Consider the following 24,475-nt stretch of genomic DNA (forward strand, 5'->3'; position numbering starts at 1 on the left):
GTATTGTCATTTGATCCATATTTCGGCTGAGTTTGATTATGAGAGTTCTTCTTTTTCGTTTCGGCTGTGTAAATTTGATCATGTTTTGTCTTTGGATGACATTTTGATCTTGACTTTACAGCAAAAAATGACAAAGGGAAAATGGTGCTGGAAAATCCTGATAAACTTTTTCTACCTACACCCTTATCAAACGCGGGATCCCTTGATCAATGAGCAAGCACCATACTCACTTCGTCATGGTGACTCCCGGTAGCAAATAAAATAAATTGTCTTTGCATGAAACAAATCTTTGACAACGTCATTACATTTAATTAGCCACTTGAACTTACGACAGGATAATACCTGTTGTCCTCACAGATTATGCCAGTGCAAGTGGTATCAGGTGTTCCAGAAAGTCTTAGTATATATTAGGGATGCTGAATTATTAGTCCAGAAAGTTCCAAATTTACTTGTCAGTATTTATAAGATATTAAACCTTGTTACAATATTTTTCGCAAAAAATATCAAAAAAAAAAAAATATACAATTTGGTTACAGAAAAAAGTCCTCAGAGAGGAATATATATTTAACCTTGGTTCTTTCTATTTTAGTTATTTGAATCTCATCTGCCAATCCCAGACAAACGTGGAAAGCTAAAAAGTGTGGAAGAAGTCGGAACTGATGATGTTGCTGAACGCAATGCTGGAGCTCAGATAAAACTCTTCTCGTAAGTTATCTCTATAGATTTAAATCTGAACTGGTCAATGTCAACTTTTATAAGTTGTGCAGTTTGTTGTTTTTTGTCAGTGTTTAAGTCATGACATAAAAATAGATGACCACATTACATCCATAGAGAGGAATCACTTTTCATCCTGATATGTTGAAATGCCAGTTTGTGGTTTGATGGAAAAAATTAATGGTTTGAAGATTTCACTGGAGTTAGAATTTGATAAAATCATCAAATGTCTTTTTTTTTAAAGTTTTTGGTTACTTTATAAACCAGAAAAAATGATATTTTAGGTGGTAAATGTTTTGCAACATATTTAAATAAATTTAAATCTCTGGGGTTTTTTTCTATATATTCACAGTTGTCATGAAGAAGGAGGTACTCTTAAACTTTCTGAAATAAAAACTGGACCATTATCACATAAAGATCTTCACAATGACGTAAGTTATCTATAATTAGGAGCTAGAATTATTGAGCCCATCGGTATACCTATAGAAAATGATAGTCTTTTCTGACCTTTTGAACTTCATGTATTGGCATATTTCGCTAAAATACCAAATTTCTCGCATCTTAATTCACACTAAAATGTACTCAGATTCATTATTTAACATTTAATTAAAAAAATGAAATCAAAATACCAGCTCTAGATAATGTCAGGGCTTTGATTCAATTGGATTTAAAAAGGTCTATTAATAAATTTTAACGGACAACAAAATGGCAGTGGGATCCTTACATAGCAATCATCTTTTCAGGTCAACTATAAGGGTGAAATGTAGTTTTTCTTTACTACTTTGGGGAGTTGGGTGGCCGAATGTTTAACACGTGTGCATTGTATCATAAGGTCTTTCATGGAGTCAAGTGGCGTGGTTTCAATACTCCGCTTGTACGTGAAAAGAAATAGGGTCACCTGTCCAACCTTGTGGTTTTTCTCCGGGTCCTCCGGTTTCCCCCCACTGCTAAAGACCCCTATGCGCAGGCAAGTTATTGAAATAAAATTGTACCATATGTTAGTCCTGAAATGACTTAGTTTCTCTCACTCTTTATGGGGCAGTATATTAGTGTATAATCCCTGTCTGTCTGAATCTAGAAAGTGCATTGTTTGAAATTGTTAAAAATTTTATTTTATCAGGATTCATTTATTGTTGATAATGGTCATGCTGGTATCTGGGTGTGGATTGGTAAAAAAGCCTCATCTAAAGAAAAGAAAGAAGCCATGAGAAATGCCTTAGTAAGTACATACCTTTTTATAGGCCTACTTAAAACCCACTTGCTTGAAAACGTTGAGAGAATACTCTTCGAAACGTCGCCCAAATAAATCAGTAATTGTTCTTCCATAAGTATGTGTTATAGTTTATTCCACTTTGATTTATTGTGGCTTTTCAAATGCTTAAATAAACCCACTTTAATTTATTGTGACATTTCACAGACTTAAACCTATTTAAATTTATTGTAGCTTTTCACAGACCTAAACCCACTTTAATTTATTGCGGCTTTCCACATACTGAACCCACTTGTGGGATCTGGGACTGTCTTTTTAATATTATGTTAAATGATAATTTTAGGGTTTTGTAACAAAGAAAGAATATCCATCTAAAACACCAGTTACAAGAGTTGTAGAAAATGGAGAACCTGTAGAATTTAAATGTTTATTCCGAGATTGGCCTCAACCACCACCACCAGGAAAAGTTTACTCCAACAATAGAATAGGTGAGTTCATTTATTTCAATTATTGTCTGCTAATTGCATTTTTGTTCTTAAAGCGAGCCGGTTTTAAAATTTTGTTTTATATTTCTTTGGGTGGGGGGGGGTGTAAGTTATGAAATTCTAAACAAAAAGTGTGACAGTATATAAAAAAAAGTTGTTAGCAATATGTCATCATGAGCGAGAAGTGACAACATGTGTTTTGAAAAGTAAGCATATCCTTCCTTGTGTACCATATTTATCACTACTTACAGCAAACGACAGTGATATCTTTTGAATTGTATGATTTTTTTTATACCATTTGATTTAAAATTCGATTATATTCAAAATAACACTGGTTTTTAATAGTTCATTTCTGTTATTTCAATATTTCAGAAATCACACACATTTTGCCCACTTTTGTCAAAACATTGTAGGATTCCAACTTGTATTTCACCAAAATTATTTTGTACTTAGAGAGTAAAGAGTACTGGTAATATAAAATTGTGTATTTGTTATTCTAGCTAAAACTGTACAGACTAAATTTGATGCTGCTACATTACACAGTAAACCTGCTCTAGCAGCAGAAACACAGATGGTTGATGACGGTACTGGTGAAGTAGAGGTTTGTTATCTTTTTATATTTATAATAATATCATCAGGGCCATCTTAACGGAACCAATACAGTTATATATGACAACAATCACTGATTATTATACACAACGTTTTGATAAGTATCCTTTTATCGTTATCAACCTTAATAATAACAATTTAAGGATACTTATCAAAAAGTTGTGTATAATAATCAGTGATTGTTGTTATATATAATTGTGTTGGTTATGTTATGTTTCCAATAGCTAAATACCATTCAAGGAGTACCATCTTAACAGCATTGCATGCCTCCAGAAGAAATAGTGCATTGGGCCCACAACCACTCACAGGAATAAAAATGTAAACAATCTGTGAAATTGTATTGGTACTTCCAACAAAAGTAGTGTTGAATATTAAAAAACATATTGTAAGGCAAAGATACAATATAATATATTTTATAGCTAAAGTATTATTAAAGTATTTTGGTTATAGACTTGTAAATGATTAGTACATGCAATATATTTGGATGTTTGTATTTGTAAATGATTATTACATGCAATATATTTGGATCATTATATTTGTAAATGATTATTACATGCTATATATATTGTGATGGTTTTATTCGCAGGTATGGAGAGTAAATGATTTTGAGTTAGTTGAAGTAGAAAAGGGTCATTATGGTGAATTTTTTGGTGGAGATTGTTACGTTATTAAATATACCTATCAAGTTAATAATCGTCCACATTATATTATCTACTATTGGTTGGTAAGTAAAATATATACACTTTTTACCATGACTTCACACAAGTAAATTGTTGAAATAAAGTATACCATATAACTTGGATTGTATTGAGTTATTATGAAATCACATTCCATTATCTCATTTGATTGTCCCATACTAAATGAAGTCAGCAAGTGATAATGAAATGGAATACTTCCTTCTGTCCATCCATTTTTCGTAACAAATTTTCTGGTGCATATCTCAGAAACTGTCAAAATTTCCACTACAAAGTGGAATAAACTATCGTTAAACCACCTCAGACGTCCATCGCTCAATCAATTCAGATCTGACTTGAAAACGTTTCTGTTTAAATTATATTATTAGATATCAGTGTATTATGCGCCATAAGCAGATTTTGTGGATTTAGCTGTTATTGTATAACAAAGTAAAAAAGAGTTTGGGGTAACCCCACCAATTTGTGACCACGGCAAAACACACAGGGATTTCGCAGTAGTATAAATAAAAGTCTGCCACTTAAGTTCAGTCAGTCTGAGGAGTTCAATACAAACGAAACTAATCACTGACACCCTGGATAACCAGATCTTATTAGCCACTCTAATATAGCTATTATTGTAGTTAAGCGCTCTACTAATTCACAATTTATCAGATTTGATCAGTTTTGTGATTCCATGGGAACAATTTTGACTTAGTTTTTGGTATACATGTAAATAAGTCTTCATGTTTTATTTAGTAAATATTTAACATGATATATTTTTTCAGGGAGCTAAATCAAGTGCTGATGAACAAGGTACAGCTGCTTTAAAAGCTGTAGAAAAAGATGATGAATTAGGAGGTGCTGCTGTTCAGGTTCGTATTTTTTATGATCTCTCAGTTTATTTGATAGTCCAGAGAATGACGATATTGTTATAAATAGATGATATCATACAAGTCTTTTGATGGTCAGAGAATAACTTTATTGTTATAAATAGACAATATTATGCAAGTCTTTTCATAGCAAAAATATTTACACACGTCAATAAAATCTGAACCAGTTTGACAACAAGTTTTACTATTCAGTGGTGTTGTCTTGATTTTCAAGTAGGCTCCTCCACCAGAGAATTTTCAAATGTTATCCATTAACTGTGTGATCTGGGGTGTGTCAGTGGTGTAGGATGGTGGACGGGGGCCAGGCAAAGAACAGTGTCTAGTCCTTCGGTTGGTACAAAAAAACTGAGGTCCTCTGTACACATTGGCATTCACATTGAGTGCTGCTATCCGGACAATATTTTCTTCATTAGCCCTGTCTGTGCAGAAAAATTGGATGTTAAACCCCATTTAATTTCATAAAAATGTATTTTTGTAGGTTCGAGTTGTACAGAATAAAGAACCACCACATTTTATGGCCATGTTTGATGGTAAAATGATTGTCTTCTCTGTAAGTAAATATCTGCTATCAATTATTGTACAATGCTCATGGACAAAATCTAATTTTTCACAGATTAAAGAAGTCATGCTCATCGTCAAACACATTTACCAAATAAATACCTACATCAAGTTTGAATATTCTACCTCAATTAGAAGCAGAGTTATTGTGATCCAAAAGTGTGTCAGACTAATTGTGCACGCAAATTGATTATTTAACATTTTATTAAGAAAACAAAACCAATATATCAATGACACATAATCTTCTGGCTTAGATTAAATCATATTAAATTTAATATTCATCTATCTTTGTAAGTTCTTAATTTGCTGATATTACTTGTAGAGATTCAGTTTTCACAATGTTGTAGGTAAACTTCAATAACTATTACCTCTTTAAAACCCTTTTATAATTACCTCCTCACTTAACCCTAAGTATATCTTTTCTCTCCCGCCATATTCTCTACTACATGTTAAATTGTTTTATTTATAATTTTAGGGAGGTAAAGGTGGTTGGAACGGTGGTCAGAGTAATGATGGACCAGGTGATAAATATATGTTACAAGTCAGAGGTACATCTAAACTCAACTCTAAAGCTGTACAGGTAATATATAGTTTCAATAAACTAAATCCATGGTAGAGACAGTTTAACATCAGTTGAGCCTATTTCCTCATTAAATTTTTGTGGGGTTGGGTTGCTGAATGGTGAAAGTGCTCATAAGGTCTGTTATTGAGTCAACTGGCATGGTTTTGATTCCCTGCTTGTACGTGACAAAGAGTAAGGATGACCGTCCAACCTCGTGGGTTTTCTCTAGGTCCTCCAGTTTCCTCCCACTGCTAAAGACCCCTACGTGCAAGCGAATTATCAAAATCAAATTGAACCATATGTTAGTCCCAAAATGGCCTAGTTTAGTTTGAGTGGAGTTAAACCCCATTTTTCTCTTACTGTCTCTTTAAATTTTGAAGCCTATGGTGGCTTATAGTGAGTATTTAGCTGGCTCGCTAACCTGGAAGTCTGGGGTTCAATCCTGGTTTCCCATGTATGCCATGCTTTAATCTTATTCACACCCACATGTTTTTTTTTTGGACAGATTAGGATTTTATTATGTTTATCTAAATTTGATATTATATAGGTTGAGTTACGAGCTGCTTCCCTTAACTCCAATGATGTGTTTGTTATATTTACTAAACAAGCTGTATATACCTGGGCTGGAAAGGTAAGTTTTATATATATACATTAAATTTCAGTGGGGGGGGGGTGTAATGTCCGAATGGTTAGCACTTGCGTGCTGTATCATAAGGTCTGTCATTGAGTCAACTGGCGAGGTGTCGATTCCCAGGTTGTACGTGACAAGGAGTAGGGTCGCCTGTCCAATCTCGTGGTTTTTCTGTAGGTCCTCCAGTTTCCTCTCACTGCTAAAGATCCCCACACGCGAGCGAATAATTGAAATAAATTGAACCATGTGTTAGTTCTGAAATGACCTAGTTTGTGTCAAGTGGACGTTAAACCCCATTTCTCTCTCCCTCTGTACATGGAAGCGATAACATGATGTGTTTTCCGGCTCCACAGGTTTCCTCCTCGCTGTCAAACACACCTACCCGAAAATGAATTATTGAAATAAATTTTGAGTGTATGTTTTGTCCCAGAATGACCCCATTTCTCTCTGTCCCCTCGATCTGTTGTAAGAAACACCTCCTGTATATATTCACACTTTAATTATTCAGTGAATAATGGTATATAATTTGATTGTCAAACGATCAAGATGAGATTGAAAGATGAATTATATTATTATGCTATTTTATAACAGGGTTGTACTGGTGATGAAAGGGAAATGGCTAAATTAGTGGCGAGTCGATCACCCAGGTACGTAGATACACACACATAATACATTATATATTTAATTGAGGTTTAGATTAAATCCCAGTTCGCTTTGTCTCGATATGATTAAAACACAGATCCTATCTCGTTTCGTAGTTTATCGTTTTACTTGTCTTTACTACACTAGGAACTGGAAAAGTTGTTATATAACCCACATTCTGGATGATGTGAGGGATTAGTCAATGAAACAGTCTGCTGCGGCAAGTTCTTGGTGTGTGGTGCACGTTGCACGAATGTGTGGGTATCCCATTAGAAACATCAAATGTCTGACGTCATAGGGTCAAAAGTCGATTGTATGACCCATGACACAACCTCCCACTACAACTAGTCAGATCTTAATGTAGCGAAGGCCATTGAGAGGATAAAAAAAAAACGAAACGTAATATAGATTTGTATTTTAATCAGATTGCCTTTGTCTTAATTACAAAGTTAATTCTGTTGGCATAGCAATGCTCAATTTGATACAACAATTTCAACACGTAATGTTCAAGGAAGGTAATGTATGTTGGTCTAGCCTTTCTGTGAATTTAACAAAAATATTTAATTTGAAATGTATTTATTATGTGTTTTATTTTGTATTGGATAGAGTGTTAACAATGGTATTTGAAGGTCAAGAAAAAGATGATTTTTGGAATGTGTTGGGTGGTAAAGAGGAGTACGCTTCAGAAAAACGACTTACGGTAAATTTCTTTTGCTATGATATATTATTATTGATCCCTGTCACTGCATTTTAGATCTTAAGGCCAGACATTGATTCAGGGCATGGTTTTTATTCCACACTTGTAAGTAACAAGAAGTAGGGTCGTTTGGCTAACCTTTTGGGTTTTCTATGGTTTCCTCCCAATGATAAAGTTTCCTTGAAATATTGAAATAAAATCGAACCATAAGTTAGTCACAAACTGACCTAGTTTGTTTTGAGTGGAGGTTATACCTCTCTCTCTTGCTGAATTTCTGTATTGTACGACACAGGTTGTAAAATATTTTTAAGGATAGGATGTCATGTCTGATTTGGGTAAAAAATTGAAAGAAATCATTTGATGTACTCATTTGTTTAAAGAGACCTGTCTCAATTTTAAGTTTACGATCACAGACACTTTTGCCATTTATTGTGTCCTGTACGGATTTTGTGTCCTTTACGTAATATTGTTTTAATTTTATTTCAGGCTGATGATTCGACACACCCACCTAGATTATATCAATTATCTAATGCTTCTGGTCGTTTTACTTGTGAAGAAATACCAGATTTTGTCCAGGTAAACAAGTAGTACTCATATTGTTAAAAATAAAATATATCAATTTTTTCATTGTATACAAAATACAATTTTTGCTTGTTACTCTGGTCTTTATCAAACATTGAAGTGATAATTTATTTGAATGACGTTTTGGTAATTGAACTGGTTAATACACATGACACATTTCATAATGGAATATGATTACTGTTTATTACTGAGCAGGAGCCACGGTGGCTAAGTAAGTAAGATTCTAGCTCGATAGCGTGGAGGTTGTGGGTTTGCTCTTGGTATTGGCTGAGAAATTTCATCACGATTTTTCAGCGTGGTTTCCCCTTGTCAGTGGTGCAGGAAGGAGGGCCTGACAAAGACAGATGTAAAACCGATTCATGCACATAAAAGATAGATCCCTTGTAGGCCATTTGATTTCATTTATTGCTGAGCAACTGTTCAAGAAGATGCCTAGTAAAATGTCTCTCAGTAATAAACAGTAATTATATTCTATAGAATTGTATCCTGTGTGTTTACAGTTCAATTACGTAATACCATTGAAACAATTTTCCATTAGGAGAGGGAAATAGATTTATGTTTTATCATTAAGTTTTGTTTTATATCTAATAGAGTGATCTGATTTGTGAAGATGTTATGTTATTGGATTGCTGGGATAATATTTTTGTTTGGGTTGGTGATGATGCTAATGCACAAGAGAAGAAAGAAGCTGAACGAGTTGCCCTGGTAACTTTTTTATATATAATTTTACTTATTGTCCTTTCATTGCTTGTTCATTTTTCTGCTCTACCAGAAAGATTGTGGACATTAAAAGGGTTTTTTTTTACGTCAAAGGCTTGTCAATAAGTTGTTTTGATTCCTGGAAAGGAGGAGGGTCATCTGTCCAACCCCGTGGTATTTCTCCGGTTTCCTCCCATTGCTAAAGATCCTTATGTGTAAGCGAATTAATGAATTAAAAATTGAACTGTATGTTCGTCCAGAATTACCTGGTTTGTGTCAAATAGTTGTTAAACCCCATTCCTTTCTCTCTCTTAAAACAGCTTTACCAGTTTTAAAAAACAAAATAATAAAATGCTACCGAAGGAAAAAAGTTTCATTTATGTAATATATTTTTTTAGTTATTCTATTAAATCACTTAATGATCTTCATCTGTGAATTTGTTATTTTTCAGGAATATTTAAAAACGGATCCATCAGGTCGAGATGAAGACACACCTATTATTAGAATTAAACAAGGAAGAGAACCTCCTTCATTTACTGGATTTTTTGGTGTTTGGGACCGAGAAATGTGGAGTGTAAGTTGAGAAATTATCTTTTTACTGGAAAATATTTCTAAATATCAACAATTATAAAATGTTTTGAACCTGTATGTAATTTAATTAGATCAACTTGGGTCTGACACCATTACTCAATAACCTAACAGGTCCCTCTGGATCTGTGAATGAATAATTTTATTCTGTGTTTATGATAAAATTCTCCATTCTGTAGAATCGATAGTCCTAGGAATATGTTTTCGTTCCCATGGGTTTTCCCATTGAACCTTGTAAATCTATCAAATTTGCTACACATTCCAGCATCAATCTCCTCAATTTTTTTCTGATAATTCCCAATTGTTATCTTATTACATGCAGGATTAAATGACAAGCTGACCCTGTTATAATTGTTAGTCCTATATGGAAAGTTTTCTTATTGTTACGGGCAAATCTTTAGCCTTCTCCAGTTTTCACCAGCAAACATTTTTTCCTAATTTATTTGAATAAAAATAGGAAACACATTAAAGGATGTTCTTGAGCCGTGGTTGTCGAGCCAATAATTTGGTAAATGTTTTATGTTTTTCCTGTCATATTTACAACATTTAGCCAGACCTTGTCAAACATTATACACTGACATTTGACTTTAAAGATATCATCTGTATAGTGAACAGTGATGTTCTATATTGTATATTGTATTATTACAGAAAGGTAAAACGTTTGAAGAAATGAAAGAAGAATTAGGATCACAAGATATATCTGTAGATATTGTTAAAGAGGTGAGTTTAATTATTAAAATAATTACTTTAATTGATTATCCAACATCATGGGTTTTTCTCTGGGTGCTCCGGTTTCCTCCCACTGTTAAAGACCCCTACGCACAAGCGAATTATTGAAAAAAGAAACATGTGTTAGTCCCAAAATGACGTTTGTGCCAAGTGGATGTTAAACCCCATTTCTCTCTCTCTTTTTACTGATTAATTTATATCACAAGAGTTATTAAATGGGCCAAATTGATTAATGAAAGTTCTTTAAAGATGCATTATATAAGAGCTAAATCTGAATATGGCACGTTCTTACTTTGGCTTTAAATTTTATATAAACTATTATTTAGATATTTATTAACGTAACAAGCCTATAATCAACTCTCTAGACCATCGGATGGCAGGGATTAAAATATGGTCACCATTTAATGATTTGATTTAAAAATGGAGAAGAGCAAGACTGAGTATCAGTTGTCTTCCAACATCCATGATTTCACTCAGAATATAGTAATTTGAATGAAATTTTCAATATATTCATTTTTCATTATCTGTTTTTTAAACTATTATAGTGAGAACTGTCAGTTCTCTTATCTTAGTCTTACATAATGCATCTTTAGTATAACTGTTTTTATGATTACTAATTTACCTGGTAGTTTGTTTAAATGTTAGATTCTTACAGATAATGCTTTTGAGCTTATCATAAAAAATTCTTCATTTTAGTTTTGGACGATGTACAAAATTTTGATGCTTATATGTTAAAGGGTCATAACAAAGTTGCATTTTCAAGTTAACAAAATATTTTATTCAAATCATTCATTTATTTATAGAGTATTGCTAATGGAGCACCAGATTTTGATGAAGTACAGAAATATCCATTAGAGAAATTACAAGGAAAACCTGAAGAACTCCCTGAAGGTGTTGATCCATCTGCTAGAGAGGTATGTTTTCTTTTCTTGTGTGATATTTCTGCCACCAGTATGCACAGTATAAGATGTAGGGCCCAATATTTTTAGGGCTTAGTAATTTCTGAAAAAAGAATGCCTTTCAGTCACACATGGATTTGTCAAAAATTCCAAACGTGGTCTAGTCTTTTGGATGATACTCAAAGCAGAAGTCGGGCCCCGAGTTTACAAAGCATTCTTAGACTTAATTTAGGAATTTACTCAACTTCATTCACTGTTTATGAGAAATATCTTGGTGTCTGAAATGCAAAAGTTTGCATATAGTTGATACATTAAAACAACAAAAGTTTTATAAAGGGCTACATTTTATTTAAAATAAGGCGAACAATTTTGAGTAAATCCTTAACTTTAGTCTGAGAATGCTTTGTGAACTCGGGGCCTGGTGTACTAGCAGTTGGATTTTAAAGAAAAGTTAACACCCACTCCAAGCCCAGATTTTGGTATTGCTCTGCAATCTGTTACCAAAGAAACACGAAAAATAATGTATAGAGTCTCAAAATGAACCAAGGAAACTGTCAACAAGCTGTTAAACTTCACCCCATTTCATATAAAAACTCATTTGCTTCATTTTGTCAATTTTAATTTCAGATTCATTTAAAACATGAAGATTTTGAAAAATATTTTGGAATGAATTTCAATGATTTCAACTCAAAACCAATCTGGAAGAAAACTCAGTTGAAGAAAGCTGTCAAACTGTTTTAATTAAATCGTTTTACCTTTCCATTGTATAAAAGAAGTTTTGCATATATATTCCATTTATATATTATATTGTAGAAAAATAGAACGATCTTGCTACTGTCTCATATTTATATCATAATTATACACAGGCCTGGAAATATTAGTTCTTACGTAACTATGGTAACAAGATGCCTGGCACTAAAGAACTAGTGTCTGACATTTTTGGGGAAGTAACTGGCTTCCAAGCACTACTTATCTTGTTCTTGTTCTTCTTTGTTGTGGTATGATGCTTTTAAAAAAAAAAGCCTGAGACTCTGCCAATTAAAGTACAATCAACCTGAAACTTGGAATGCTGGTGCCTTGGACAAGTTTTGATACAAGGCCATAATTCCAAGATGGCTGCCATGACATCATTCTCAGTTCCTTGTCCATAGTACACTCGTACTTGTTGGATACAAATAACTAACAACCTGTAGGCACTGATGAACTAGTACCTGGCATTTTTAGGTAAAAATATTAATAAGAAAACTGCAAATAGATCTGATAATGTCTGTGACAGATGCTTTATTTCCAGGCTTGATTATACAATATGGACGCTGGCTGGAATGTGTAGTTTTATTTACATTCATATTAGCTATTCCTCAATATTGACGTTATTTTAATTATGAGAGTTTATTTTTTGCTTTTTAAAAAAAAAAAAAAAAAATCAACATTACCTTAAAATCTCAAACTAATACATAAATAAATATTGTTATTTACGATGATATGTCTTGTTTACATGGTTGTCATAGTTACTCATTGATATTAACTAACGTTTATTATAATTTTTATTTAAGGGAACAATATTAGATCTATTTTTTAATTGTTAATTATATACATGGCATTGTTATATTTGTTCTGTTAAGACTTAGATAATCCCATTGTTTAATATAAGGGTAATTTAAAAAAATAAAGTATTCTTATCAATAAAATATCAATTCTGATCAATAAAATATCAATTCTGATCAATAAAATAGCAATTCTAATCAATAAAATATCAATTCTAATCAATAAAATAGCAATTCTGATCAATAATATATCAATTCTGAGCAGTAATAGATATGTATTCTTTGAAAAAGACTAATGCACCACCAATTAAAGTACGTTCAACATGAAACTTGCAATGCTTGTTACTTAGATAATTGCGCATCGATTGACGTACTTCAATTTTTGATAGGACATCACAATTCCAAGATGATGGCAATGATGTTTATATTTTGACATTAATGATGTTCTCCTCCGGCCAGATTTTGAATAACAAAAACAATTTGTTTAAATTATATATTAATAATTTTATTTGTTTTTGAATAAATAAATACTGTCAGATAGTGTAAGGAATTTGAGAATTGTAAAGTTTTCATGGCATTTGAAAAATATATTTTCATTAATTTTATATATGAAACAAATTCATAACGTAATAATTTAAAATCCAATTAAAGTCAAAATCGTTGATACTAAATGAAAGAATTGAATATGCAATAATGTGCAATACAATCCTTCACATAGGATATAAAGAGGGGCTTATTTTGATCTTACAACTGGGAGCAACTGACTTCACGTTAACCTGGGTCAAATAAATAAGTAGCTGTTTTTCCATATGTGTTATAGCTTATGGCTCTATCCAATTGCCTCTAGAAGATAATAGTTGAAAGCAGTTAATCTCAGTTGAAAGTTAACACAAGCTCCACTTAGGTCTCCTGAAAAGATGATGAAATTATAAAGTTTAAGCATTTGTTAATGTTGATAATATTGTTAGACTATATAGGTATTCCAGTTTATCATAATTTTTATATACATTCCAGTCTACATTTAGTATCACAATATATTTTATGTATTTTTGTCTTCCATTCAAACTTGCTATAAACCACTCTAGGCAATTTTCTAACCTGCTGTCATTAAAGAATCTAGACAGATTTCCAATTATCGTGATATTGATAAAAATTTCATAAATAGATATGTTGAAAATCCTGTTGTTTCCATATGCTGTGAATTTGGAGATATTTGTCGGCAGGTAATTCTTGCTTTTTAGGCATGGGCCAAAAGGTGGGGTTTGCAGGCTTACGCTTTTTGAAGGACAGGTGTGTGGTGATCATATTGTCGTCCAATCACCGAATCTCCCTTATAGTGACACGTCTATTAACGCACAATCCCAGAATCGCTAGACAGTATTCCCTAAGAGTTACTTATGATTAAGCTGGCTAGGACCTGTTCACATGAAAACCATATCACTGATAAAAAATCCTTAATATGCTATAAATAAAATTTTGGTATAAAATTGTCTTGATTTAAAAATGTCCTGAAATAATCTAAAAATTGATAAGCACATTTATTGGTCATTACTTATATCGAAACATGAAATCACTCCAAAAGAACCTTGTTGTGTGGTCCGCTTATAAACCTTGTTGTATGATCCGCATATAAGCATGACAGTTTGTCGCATAAAATAAGTCATTTATAGTATTTAAGGATAAAATAAAATCTTGGTTAACCCCAACTTTATAGCATACTATATAAACTGTCATTTATACATGTAGTATTTAATAAGGCCAAACAAAAATTACCTATGTTTATGGTTATTGAATTTTAGCTGAAATTGCTGACTTTTTTGGTTATTTCCTATACCATATAACTCAGTTTTGCTGTAGACACATTCCAACACTGAAACCTCAGTATTTTGTTTTCAAGAACCTTACTCGGTAATTAAGCTAGAAATGCTAGGAAATAGATAATACCCCCCCCCGGAAAAACAACAAAAACATTTTCTGACTGATTCTAGTTTTTTTTAGGGCAAAGTAACCGTAAACACAATTATTATTTTTCTTGGCCTAAATAAAATGAAATCTGTTTACTACAACAGTTATTTATAGTATTCAATAATTAAAATGAAATCTTTGTTAACCTCAACCTTGTAGTATTTTCATGTAGGTTTACATGTAGAATTGAATGTATTTTGTTGTGTATGATGCTCAGTAAAATTGCTCATTGTACTAATTATATGCATTTATTTGTTTCTTGAATTTCTGCTTACCCGTATTCATAATTAAATGCCATGAATATTTTTGACCTTTTGGGCATAAATAAAAGATTGCATATTATCAGAAATTGTACAAAATTTGTAGTTAATTTAGGAGTAGAAATATGAAACAAAAGCATAATTATTAAATATTCCCATTGTCTCGATGAATACAGATTTGTATTAAATAAGAGATTTGTTTTTTTCTAGAGTGTAGCTTTTAATACAATTGAGAACAAATTAGAATATTTATATCCTATAAGCTTTTTGTATATGTTGCCTTTATAAACGTTTACCATTAATACAACATATTACTTGTATGTTTTTTTTTGTAATAAAGACACCTAACAATATAACTTTGTTTTAATACCCATCTAAGACTGAAATGGTGGGGAGGTGAGGAACTGAACTCGGGACTATAGCAGAATATCCTGGTTTCCAATCTCACCTTGAGCCCAGAAAACCATTAAGGTTTTTCAATCCCTTTTCCTACTTTGTTAGGTGTGGCTGTGCAGTGTGCCTAGTCATTTGGATGGGACAAAAAAGAGACCAGGAAAATATGCCTAATCGTTTCCGATATTATGGAAAACTGAGCTGAATTTGTACACTAATGAGTAGCATAGCCGGTCGAATATGGAAGCTAAACCACAAGCTTACCAAATCCAACTAGTAACACTACCCCTGCTACACATTCTTGGTTTCTGCCACTAATCGTCTAGGTGTGACTTCAGTGTATACCGTTAATTGCTCCTCTCAATTTGGACTTCACGTTTGTTGCAATTATTGACTTGGCACAGACTTAAGATGACGCCAATATATCACCTCAAAATAGCACCATAAATTTTTTAGGTATTTCCCTATTAGTGAATAGTTCCACAGGTTTTCCACCAGAGTTGATGTTTTGGTCACAGGTTTCCACGGGGTTTCCTCGAGGGCTGGTCCTGACACGGCAATTATATCGTATATGCGTATTCTTCCAGGGTGATTGGTCCTGGTCACGGCACCAGATAGAATGTGTAGCATATATAGCGTGGTCGAATAGCAAAACCAAAAGCTTACCAAATCTAACACTATCTCTACTACAAATTCTTTGTTTTGGTCACTAATCATTTAGGTATGACTGGCGTGTATACTGTTACAGCTCCCAAATTTTGGACTCCACGTATGTTGCAATTATGACGCCAATGTCACCCCGAAAAAACTCTGGGGAAAGACTGCTCTTGCTTAAATACTTTTTATATTATGGGAGATTAGATAAAGGGCTGGTAGTATAAATAATAGATAATGTAAAGGCAATTTGCTGAAAAATTTCAGTCAAATTGATCCACTTTGAATCGAGATTTTATCGAGTGAAGTTTGGGTCTAGCCTCTATCATCATTACTAAAGTCGGTACGATAAAAAACATAGTCTCGATTATCCAGGTTTTGATTTAATTATCAATGAACTTTAAGCAGCAGATAGGATTCTAATCCAGAAAATATCGCAGGCTAGCGATGATATCGAGAGTTGATTATGGTCTGGATAAGTTAATTAATGTCTAATTAATTTAGATAACATTTCAGGACTAAATAAAGACCTGCAATAGGCAGATTTAGTTCTTGAATAATGTATGTTTAAGCAGGATACAATGTTTACAGCGCAAGTCTGCATAAAACTCACAAATAAAATGTCTTTCATTCTCTCATCTTCACTCGGTTTGCTCTAGCCCAGTGATTCTTAACCAGTGTGCTGTGTGCCGCGCGATCTTCCTAAGTGTGCCGCGAAATTGCGAACAGCACACTAAAAAAATGCGAAAAACCACGTGATCCCAATTAAGTATTCACTGGCGTCTATTGGTAAGTTCATAGCTGTGTTTTTTTTGATTCTGTGTGTATATGACTGGTCTGTGTCTCCGGTTGTATGCCGTCTATGACTTGCCATGTTTTTATTTGGCAAAATTCAAATATTTTGCATATATTATTTAGCCAGATGTGCCACTATTTTTTCATGTGTTCCGAGGTGTGCCGTTGACAAGAAAAGTCTGAGAACCACTGCTCTAGCCAGAGCCGCTACTGCTGGAAACGTTATGCCCAATAACACAAAGAATTAGACAAATATGGATTTTGTTGCTAATATCGACAACGGACCTTGAATTTAAGTGGTATTTTATTTATGCCATCTGCTGGTGCCAGGTACGACTGTACAACATCTTGTTTTATCATCATTTGAAAATAAATTAATTCCGCTTTATATAAACAAGTATCTAACAGAGGACTTTTAGGTAAGGTTGTTACCGTATTCATGTAGGCCTAACATTATTATTCAATATACATAAATGTCCAATTATTACAGGTAACAGAACCCTTAACCCTTGGAATTCAAAGAATGGTAGACAAGTCACTACCTGGACAAAATTCTCCCTACTTGGTATTGCACAGACAAATTATCATATTAGTCTCAATTGCATCTTCGATATCCCCAGACGTCATTCCGTTCTACTCCACTATAACCTAGGATGATCTATGGGTATTCACGTATTCAAATTATCTGCCCTTGATCTAGTTTGATTCTACGAACCAATCAGAAAAACAGTTTACAAACAAGTCTTAGCCTCATATGCTTTTCATGAAAACATTTTTTCCAAAGTTTCAGAGTAGACTACCATGTAGACCCTACAAAAAGGACATGGCGACCCCAGCTGGAGATTTCGCGACCCCCAGTTTCGGAACCTAGTGTCTAATGTATTTTATGGTTCGCCAACCGGTCTGGAATCTATGGTATTTTATTTATGGCCGATCTGGCAAGGAAGACTGTCTAGCCGACCGGATGGGAGCTCTTGCTGGTAATGCTGTAAAAGATGGATTTAGCTAAATGAATTTTCAGGAGACAAGAAAGAAGAATCTAAATTGTAACTGTAAATTTTTTATTTAACAAATGAATAAAACAACAATTAGATAGATACTTGTTAATTTAGAAATATAAATTATTTTTTTCAAAATATCAATCTGTTATTGTGTTCACTAAACCATCTAAACTGGTTATTTTTTCATTACCATATTATAGGTACATAATTTTCTGTTCTTCAGGAACACCTATAAAAATGTTCCTTCTTATTTCTTCGGTGAAAAAAACTTATTTAAACTTCAAAAGTACTTGGTTGCATTGTTCAAAAGCTTTTGGTTTCAAGTTTGAAAGTCTTGATCACATACTTATCAAGACACCGACAGATAGGAAATCAGACTGGTGTGACCTTACTGGACCAGGCATATAAGCGTATAAATTGTCAGATGCTGGATTTGTAACGTTGGGTATTTTGAATGCGGTACTGAGTACTGAGGTCGAATACTCAGACTTGTCCAATTTTAACGATTTTTTTAACCCTATGTGTAAATTACGAAAACTTGGACCTATATGATTTGAGTTTTCTTGATCCAAGCTTTTAACATTGGCCCTATGCAAACAAAAATTACCAAAACTTGGACCTATATGATTCAAGTTTTCTTGGTTCAAAAAAAAAAAAGCGCCTTTTTTTTTCGTATTGCTCCCCCTCAATGTCCACTCTACATCCATTGCTTTATTACATTGTCAAGGTCTGCGCATGATTGTCGGAGTTGGCGGCATACACAAATTGAGATTGGGTGATCTGGAACTATGGGGTGACCAAAATGTCGTTCACACAACACAGGAATCTAACGAGAAATTCGTTTTTGTAAATTGTCACGGGGTGTCTAGAGTTTTGGCACCCAGCTCGCACAAACTTGTATCATTTTTAACTCGTTGACGATGGTGATGTGCCGTTTCTTGAAAACATCAATACACGAGGTATATACAGATTTATAGCTGTTTGAAACTTTGACTTCAGAGTAAGTTGCTTTGCGCATGCTTGTGATAATCATCATGGCCTTGCGCATGAAAACAGTTTAACAAAGTTTTTTGTGTATGAATTGAAATGGTATCTAACGTACTACTTTTGCGATCCAACCGGGCTAATGAAGACGGTCGTTTGGTAGCAGGCGAATGATTATGTTATTTGTCTCTCGTGTTGACGATGGTATAAGAAAGTAGCTCCTTTTTGTTTCAAATTTCACGTTGCTTTTCCTTGCCTTGATTTAGATCTCACTATACTTGTAATAGACTTTGTCATGCGTAGTTTATTCACGGACTTTTCTCGCTCCGACTTGTTTAACTTTTCTGAAGAATTTTTTTTCGTGGGTTTCATTCTTTTAATATCTATACTCCCATCATAATCATCTTTGATTGCAAGGCGAGCTAAAAAAGATAATTTGATCATATTTATTACGTTTGACATCTGCGATCATCATTTAATTTAATTTTATTAAGGCATTAAACTGCATTTCAGTAACGTGGTATATGCTAATACATGTATATCCAACATTTGTTTTTAATGGGTACTCTTAGAACAATATTCTATATAATACATCGATACGTGGTGTCTGGTGTTCCAGGAAGAATGAAAGAAACCAGAGTTTAATGGAACATTAGTGCCAATCAGGATATAATGCGCGCCAATCGGACTAGAATGCAATGCGCGCCACCTAAGCTATAATGCGCGCCAACCAGGATATAATACCTGCGCCAACCAGGATATAATGCGCGTCAACCGGGCTATCATGCGCACAGGGTCGTAACTAGCTCAGAGCAACGAAGGGAGGGTGGTGGGGTGTTCTCAGAGGTGCTGTAAAATTGACGGACACTGTATATTAAGGGGGATTTTACGTCAAATCTACATATAGCCATTTATTTGAGTCCAGTGTGCACCGAACATTAAAAAAAAAAATTACCTAAAAATTCTTCTGTTATTGCATCATTGTCCATCAGTAATGGCGAGTAGGATACGTAACTCTCATTTTCTATAATATAAATAAAAAACATTAAAATAATTTTATAAAATCAAGTTAGTTCCAGGAAATAAATACCTAAAAAATAGAAATAGTGGCGGCCATACAGCTAATCTGCAAATACAGTATAAATATATTTGCATTTTTCGGATGATATCTGATCTGCCACGATTTAATTCCACGTTAAAATGTACCCAGATTGATTATTTGACCCCACCCCCACCCCCCAACGGATGGTAATCCAAAGGCTTGGGTCACCTCCGATTAAAAATTGACTCGTCAAAAGATTTTACCCAACATTCAGAGGTGGTAATGTCTTGTTTAAATCGTTTTAGAGGATGTCAAATCGGGGAATAACTCGCTCAGAGCAACGAGGGGGAGCAGGGCCTGCGGAAGCAATTCTTGATTGGGAGGGCTTCCATCCTAGGTCCTTATAGGCAAGGGTCCAGGGGCCGCAATGACCTGGAGAAAAGAGTACTTGCGACCAAATTTTATGGGGGGGTTGGGGAGGGAAGTGTTCTCAGGGGTGCTGTAAAATTGACGGACAATGTATATCTATTGTCTATGGCCGACAATTTTTTCACAGGATGGGTGGGGGGGGGGGGGCGAAACTTTTTGCATGGGGGACACCCCACCCCTACGCTCCCCCTACCCCCGCCCCTAGTTAGGGGTAGGTGTCGAATGGACTGATATTCTTTTTAGAGATTCAACTTTCAAAATGCTGTAGTTTGCAAGACATTCAAAATCTCTGTAATGACGATCAGCAGCCTCGTGGTATAAACGAACTATATCCTTCAAACCCCGTTTCCAGGTAAAGCAGGAAATAAGGTGTGCGCATTAGCGGATATAATTGAAATAGTCTTTGCCATTTTGACATTCGAATACGAATGGGAGGAAATTAAATTAGATGGGTTTACTTACTGTCTACGCGTAATAAAACTAGATTCTCTCTTTCTGTTAAAATCTCACTGGCAAATTTATATGGCGTTTCTCGTAAATATTTCACATTACCATTCTCATCTGATAAATCTACTTCTTCGGCTATAAAAGATATTTAATAGAATTTAATAAAGGTCTTCTGGGTTATAAAAAATATTTAATAAAGTTGGTCTACTGAGTTAAACATAATTAAAGATACATTATGGGAGGTTAGATAAAGAGCTGGCAGTTCTCACTATAATAGTTAAAAACTAGATGTAAAGGCAATTTGCTGAAAATATCAGTCAAATTGATCCACTCTGAACAGAGATTTTAGCGATTGAATTTTTGGTCTAGCCTTGATCATCATTACTAAAGTTGTTACGATAAAAACATAGTCTCGATTATCCACTTTTTTATTTAATTATCAATATCGCAGGCTAGCGATGACATCGAGAGTTGATTATGAGCTGGATAAGTTAATTGATGTCTAATTAATAATTTAGATAACATTTCAGGCCTAAAGAAAGACCTGCAATTGGCAGATTTAACTCTTGCATAATGCATGTTTCATAAAGTATTAACCTAAATCCATGTGTTTTTTCGACTTGATTTTGTCGTGAAATTTATACTTGCAACGCTAATTTCAGTTCCAAATTTGTAACAACTCTTTAGGTCAAATACAAATCTTACCTTCAAAACAACTACATCTGTCTCGGATATTCTTTAATAAAGATATAATTCTACAGTTGGGATTAAACAGCTCACTTCTACAATCTGGAAAATAAAATAATTATATATTTAAATCAGATTAAACCAATTAATACATTTCTATTAACAGCAAATTAAAATTCTGTTGCCCCATAACTTTACTGATCTAAGCTAATATACCGGGTTTTCATGCAGCCTCAGGGTTTGGTAGATCAATAAAAACAATCAACTCTAATTGCTGTCTGGGTTAATCAGCTTAAAACCATTTCGTTTCGAATGAGATGTCTTTTACACTGGGTTTTATTTTGTTAACATTTAACCCACAGTTTATATAGTTCACCAGTCATTGTAGGGGATTTACATAGTCTGAGTCTAATCCCTAATCCCATACAGAAATACAGAATAAAATATTGTTTAAAATAATAATATATTAGCATTGTGCCTTCATTTATGGTAAACTTGGGCATGCCATTAGAGCTTTATTCATGTTGTATCTTCAAATGTTTGGTTTAAAGATCTATCTTGTAATTAACCTCTAGTCTAACACGGTTATCAAATGGGATATGATGTACATTTTAGGGTCACAAATGGAATTCATTCTGCACTGAGAGAACTCGCCACGTTGAGAATTTGTTCTCAAGCGGAGTTAATTGCAGACAGACAGCGTAAATTTCGTTCGAAGTCGAATTTTCACGAAGCGAATTTGCTCTTTAATTGGCAAGTGTTTATAGTTTAATCAGTGACATTGGCTATATAAATTCAACTGCAGACAGAGAGGTACTGGTATTCAGATATTTATGTAGTGTAGATCAGCAAAATATTGAAATATAGACATAATGATTAAAATAAAACCTAGACATAATGATTAAAATAAAACCTAGACATAATGATTAAAATAAAACCTAGACATAATGATTAAAATAAAGATTAAAATAAAACCTAGAGGAAATGATTAAAATAAAACTTAGACGAAATGATTAAAATCTACACGAATGGCAACCCCCCCCCCCCCAAAAAAAAAACCCCCCAAAAAACTAGACGAAATAGTCGAAATGATTAAGATAAATTGTACACGAAATGATCAAAATAAAATCCAGACGAAATGGTCGAAATAAAATTTAAAATAACATATTTTTGTTTTAAAAAGTTGCTTACCTCCGAATCTGACGGTCACATACATCTTTTCTGTCTTCAGTTTACCTTAGTAACAAAAGAGGCAATCTGAACTCTAGTAGACCACTTTACTATCTAACTCAATATGATTCCAAGGCAGTTAATATACAAAATCAATATAAACATGTTCTGACAAAACTACCATATATTCATTACAACACATTCATTTTCTTCAATTATTAGATACCAAATCTTTCTTATAGCCTCAAATATGTGTTATCTCAATTCAACGTGCAGTTGTGTCAATGGAGTATTCGGTTGTTTAACTTTATAACACTTCCAGGTGGCCAATGTTTTAGAAACCGCACCTAAACATTGCAATTAACACACTTTCCTTAAGCCTCACTGATTGATTTGTTGTCGTTTAACGTCTGTTTTCACGGTAGCGATATCAAAGACAATCCTTACGCGCATACGTTTACAGTTAAATAAGTCGTAACATGTATGGTCTTGAAAGTTTACAGTGACCGTATCCAAGAGAAACAATCAAGTATTAAGAAAGTCATTACGTCAATAATGTGAGGTATAAAAAGATATGCCACAACATATCGCGTATTACTAACGTGGATCGACAGAAGAAATATGTTATCGAAAGGGATTGTTTGAAAATAAACAATAAACTATTGTCACCGATCGCCACCATAATCGGCTTATAATGTCGGTATGCTTTGTAACGTAGAGCTTGATTAGTCGCGTTTAATACCCATTTGTTGTTTCTTAGTAATAATTACCATAATTCCATTCATCATTAACACATTCATTCATTAGGCTACTCGTATGTCTTATAATACCCAACTTCAGATGGCTTGCTGGACAAATTAGACTATTTATCACTCGATCATGATGACTTAGATCCACCTGGTTTAATGATGAATCAGGTCGATCACTGTCACATTTCTATGAATAGGTCTAAATCATTTTCTTCAGATATCTTTTAAACATACAGCCGCTCGATCATGATCATGACCTAGAATTATACAGGCCACCGTAATCTATCTCTCTCTCTCCCTTTCTCCCAATTTGAATGGTTATTTTTTGTTTTGGTCTAGAATCGAAGAAGTGGGTTTTAATTGACATTTTCTGCTAAGTTTTGGTAAATATGCATGCTTAGAGACGGAAGGGTTATAGGGTTAAGCATCCCCGGTATCCCCAGTGGTATCGTTCCTTTCTACTCCACTATATCCTGGGCCCATTTACAGAGTTTCAAGGGTGGATAATTGGACTATGTTTCTAACCCGTAAATGGAGCCAGGGGTTAGCTAGTGGAGTTAGTAGAACGGAACGATACCGCTGGGGATACCGAGGATGAGAGTTCAGAGACCGTAATTTACATTATAGCCGAAGGGGGAAATAATGGTGGTCTGCATCCATACATTGTGTGCGATTGTGGTGGATTAATTGTCTCTCTTGCGAGTTTGTCTTTTTTAAAAAAAAAAGAAAAAAATAAATCTACATCACTCTGATTTGGATTTGAAATAGCATAATAGACACTACGTCAAACACTAGCTCGAACTGTCTTTATTTAGGGAAGTAGAGTGAATGGGATATACACTTCTTCATAATCCTCCAAACCATTCCGGTCTCATTTAAAACCATACCAGACCATAGAAACCTCGAGTCGTTCGGGTGGGACGAAAAATCAAGGTCCCATGTATACTACTGACAGCACTAACAACGATCCACCGACAGTTGGAAATCAAAGAAAGAGTTGGTCATAGAGCCGTTGTCTGGGCAAAATTCCCCCCCCCCCCCCCACAGCACACTGCATGGCCAATGCCGGTCTGTATCATTGGTACAGAAAAGTTAAATCCCATCATTTCATTTATTTGTCCTTGTAAAGAAAAATTGGGCTTTAAACCAAATCTCGTTTCATTTTATTATTTTTAGAAGGCATTTT

The 24,475-nt window shown here is 34.0% G+C and overlaps 2 protein-coding genes across 3 annotated transcripts in view; one reads left to right on the forward strand and one right to left on the reverse strand.

Moving 5' to 3' along the window:
- LOC126831503 (advillin) overlaps positions 1-14,657 on the forward strand; it is a 36,615-nt gene extending 21,958 nt beyond the window's left edge. For both annotated transcript variants that reach the window (XM_050562029.2, XM_050562028.2), the window contains exons 9-26: positions 590-705; positions 1,067-1,145; positions 1,835-1,933; positions 2,268-2,412; positions 2,910-3,010; positions 3,605-3,742; positions 4,478-4,564; positions 5,061-5,132; positions 5,616-5,720; positions 6,250-6,333; positions 6,925-6,980; positions 7,582-7,675; positions 8,159-8,248; positions 8,846-8,959; positions 9,405-9,527; positions 10,190-10,261; positions 11,074-11,184; positions 11,797-14,657. In XM_050562029.2, the coding sequence (XP_050417986.1) occupies positions 590-705; positions 1,067-1,145; positions 1,835-1,933; positions 2,268-2,412; positions 2,910-3,010; positions 3,605-3,742; positions 4,478-4,564; positions 5,061-5,132; positions 5,616-5,720; positions 6,250-6,333; positions 6,925-6,980; positions 7,582-7,675; positions 8,159-8,248; positions 8,846-8,959; positions 9,405-9,527; positions 10,190-10,261; positions 11,074-11,184; positions 11,797-11,910 (1,800 nt within the window). In that variant the 3' untranslated portion in view covers positions 11,911-14,657. The remainder of the gene's footprint in view (positions 1-589; positions 706-1,066; positions 1,146-1,834; positions 1,934-2,267; positions 2,413-2,909; positions 3,011-3,604; positions 3,743-4,477; positions 4,565-5,060; positions 5,133-5,615; positions 5,721-6,249; positions 6,334-6,924; positions 6,981-7,581; positions 7,676-8,158; positions 8,249-8,845; positions 8,960-9,404; positions 9,528-10,189; positions 10,262-11,073; positions 11,185-11,796) is intronic.
- Positions 14,658-17,830: 3,173 nt separating this feature from the next.
- On the reverse strand, positions 17,831-23,051 carry LOC126807986 (uncharacterized protein CXorf65 homolog). Its single transcript, XM_050532996.2, has 5 exons — positions 22,562-23,051; positions 21,389-21,472; positions 20,699-20,818; positions 19,721-19,789; positions 17,831-19,187 (listed from the first exon to the last, which is right to left on the reverse strand). Exons 1-5 carry the CDS (start codon positions 22,584-22,586, stop codon positions 19,003-19,005), a joined length of 483 nt encoding a protein of 160 aa, XP_050388953.1. The 5' UTR covers positions 22,587-23,051; the 3' UTR covers positions 17,831-19,002.
- Positions 23,052-24,475: the final 1,424 nt, after the last annotated feature.

Source organism: Patella vulgata, chromosome 9, assembly GCF_932274485.2.
Source record: "Patella vulgata chromosome 9, xgPatVulg1.2, whole genome shotgun sequence".
Lineage (NCBI taxonomy): Eukaryota > Metazoa > Mollusca > Gastropoda > Patellidae > Patella > Patella vulgata.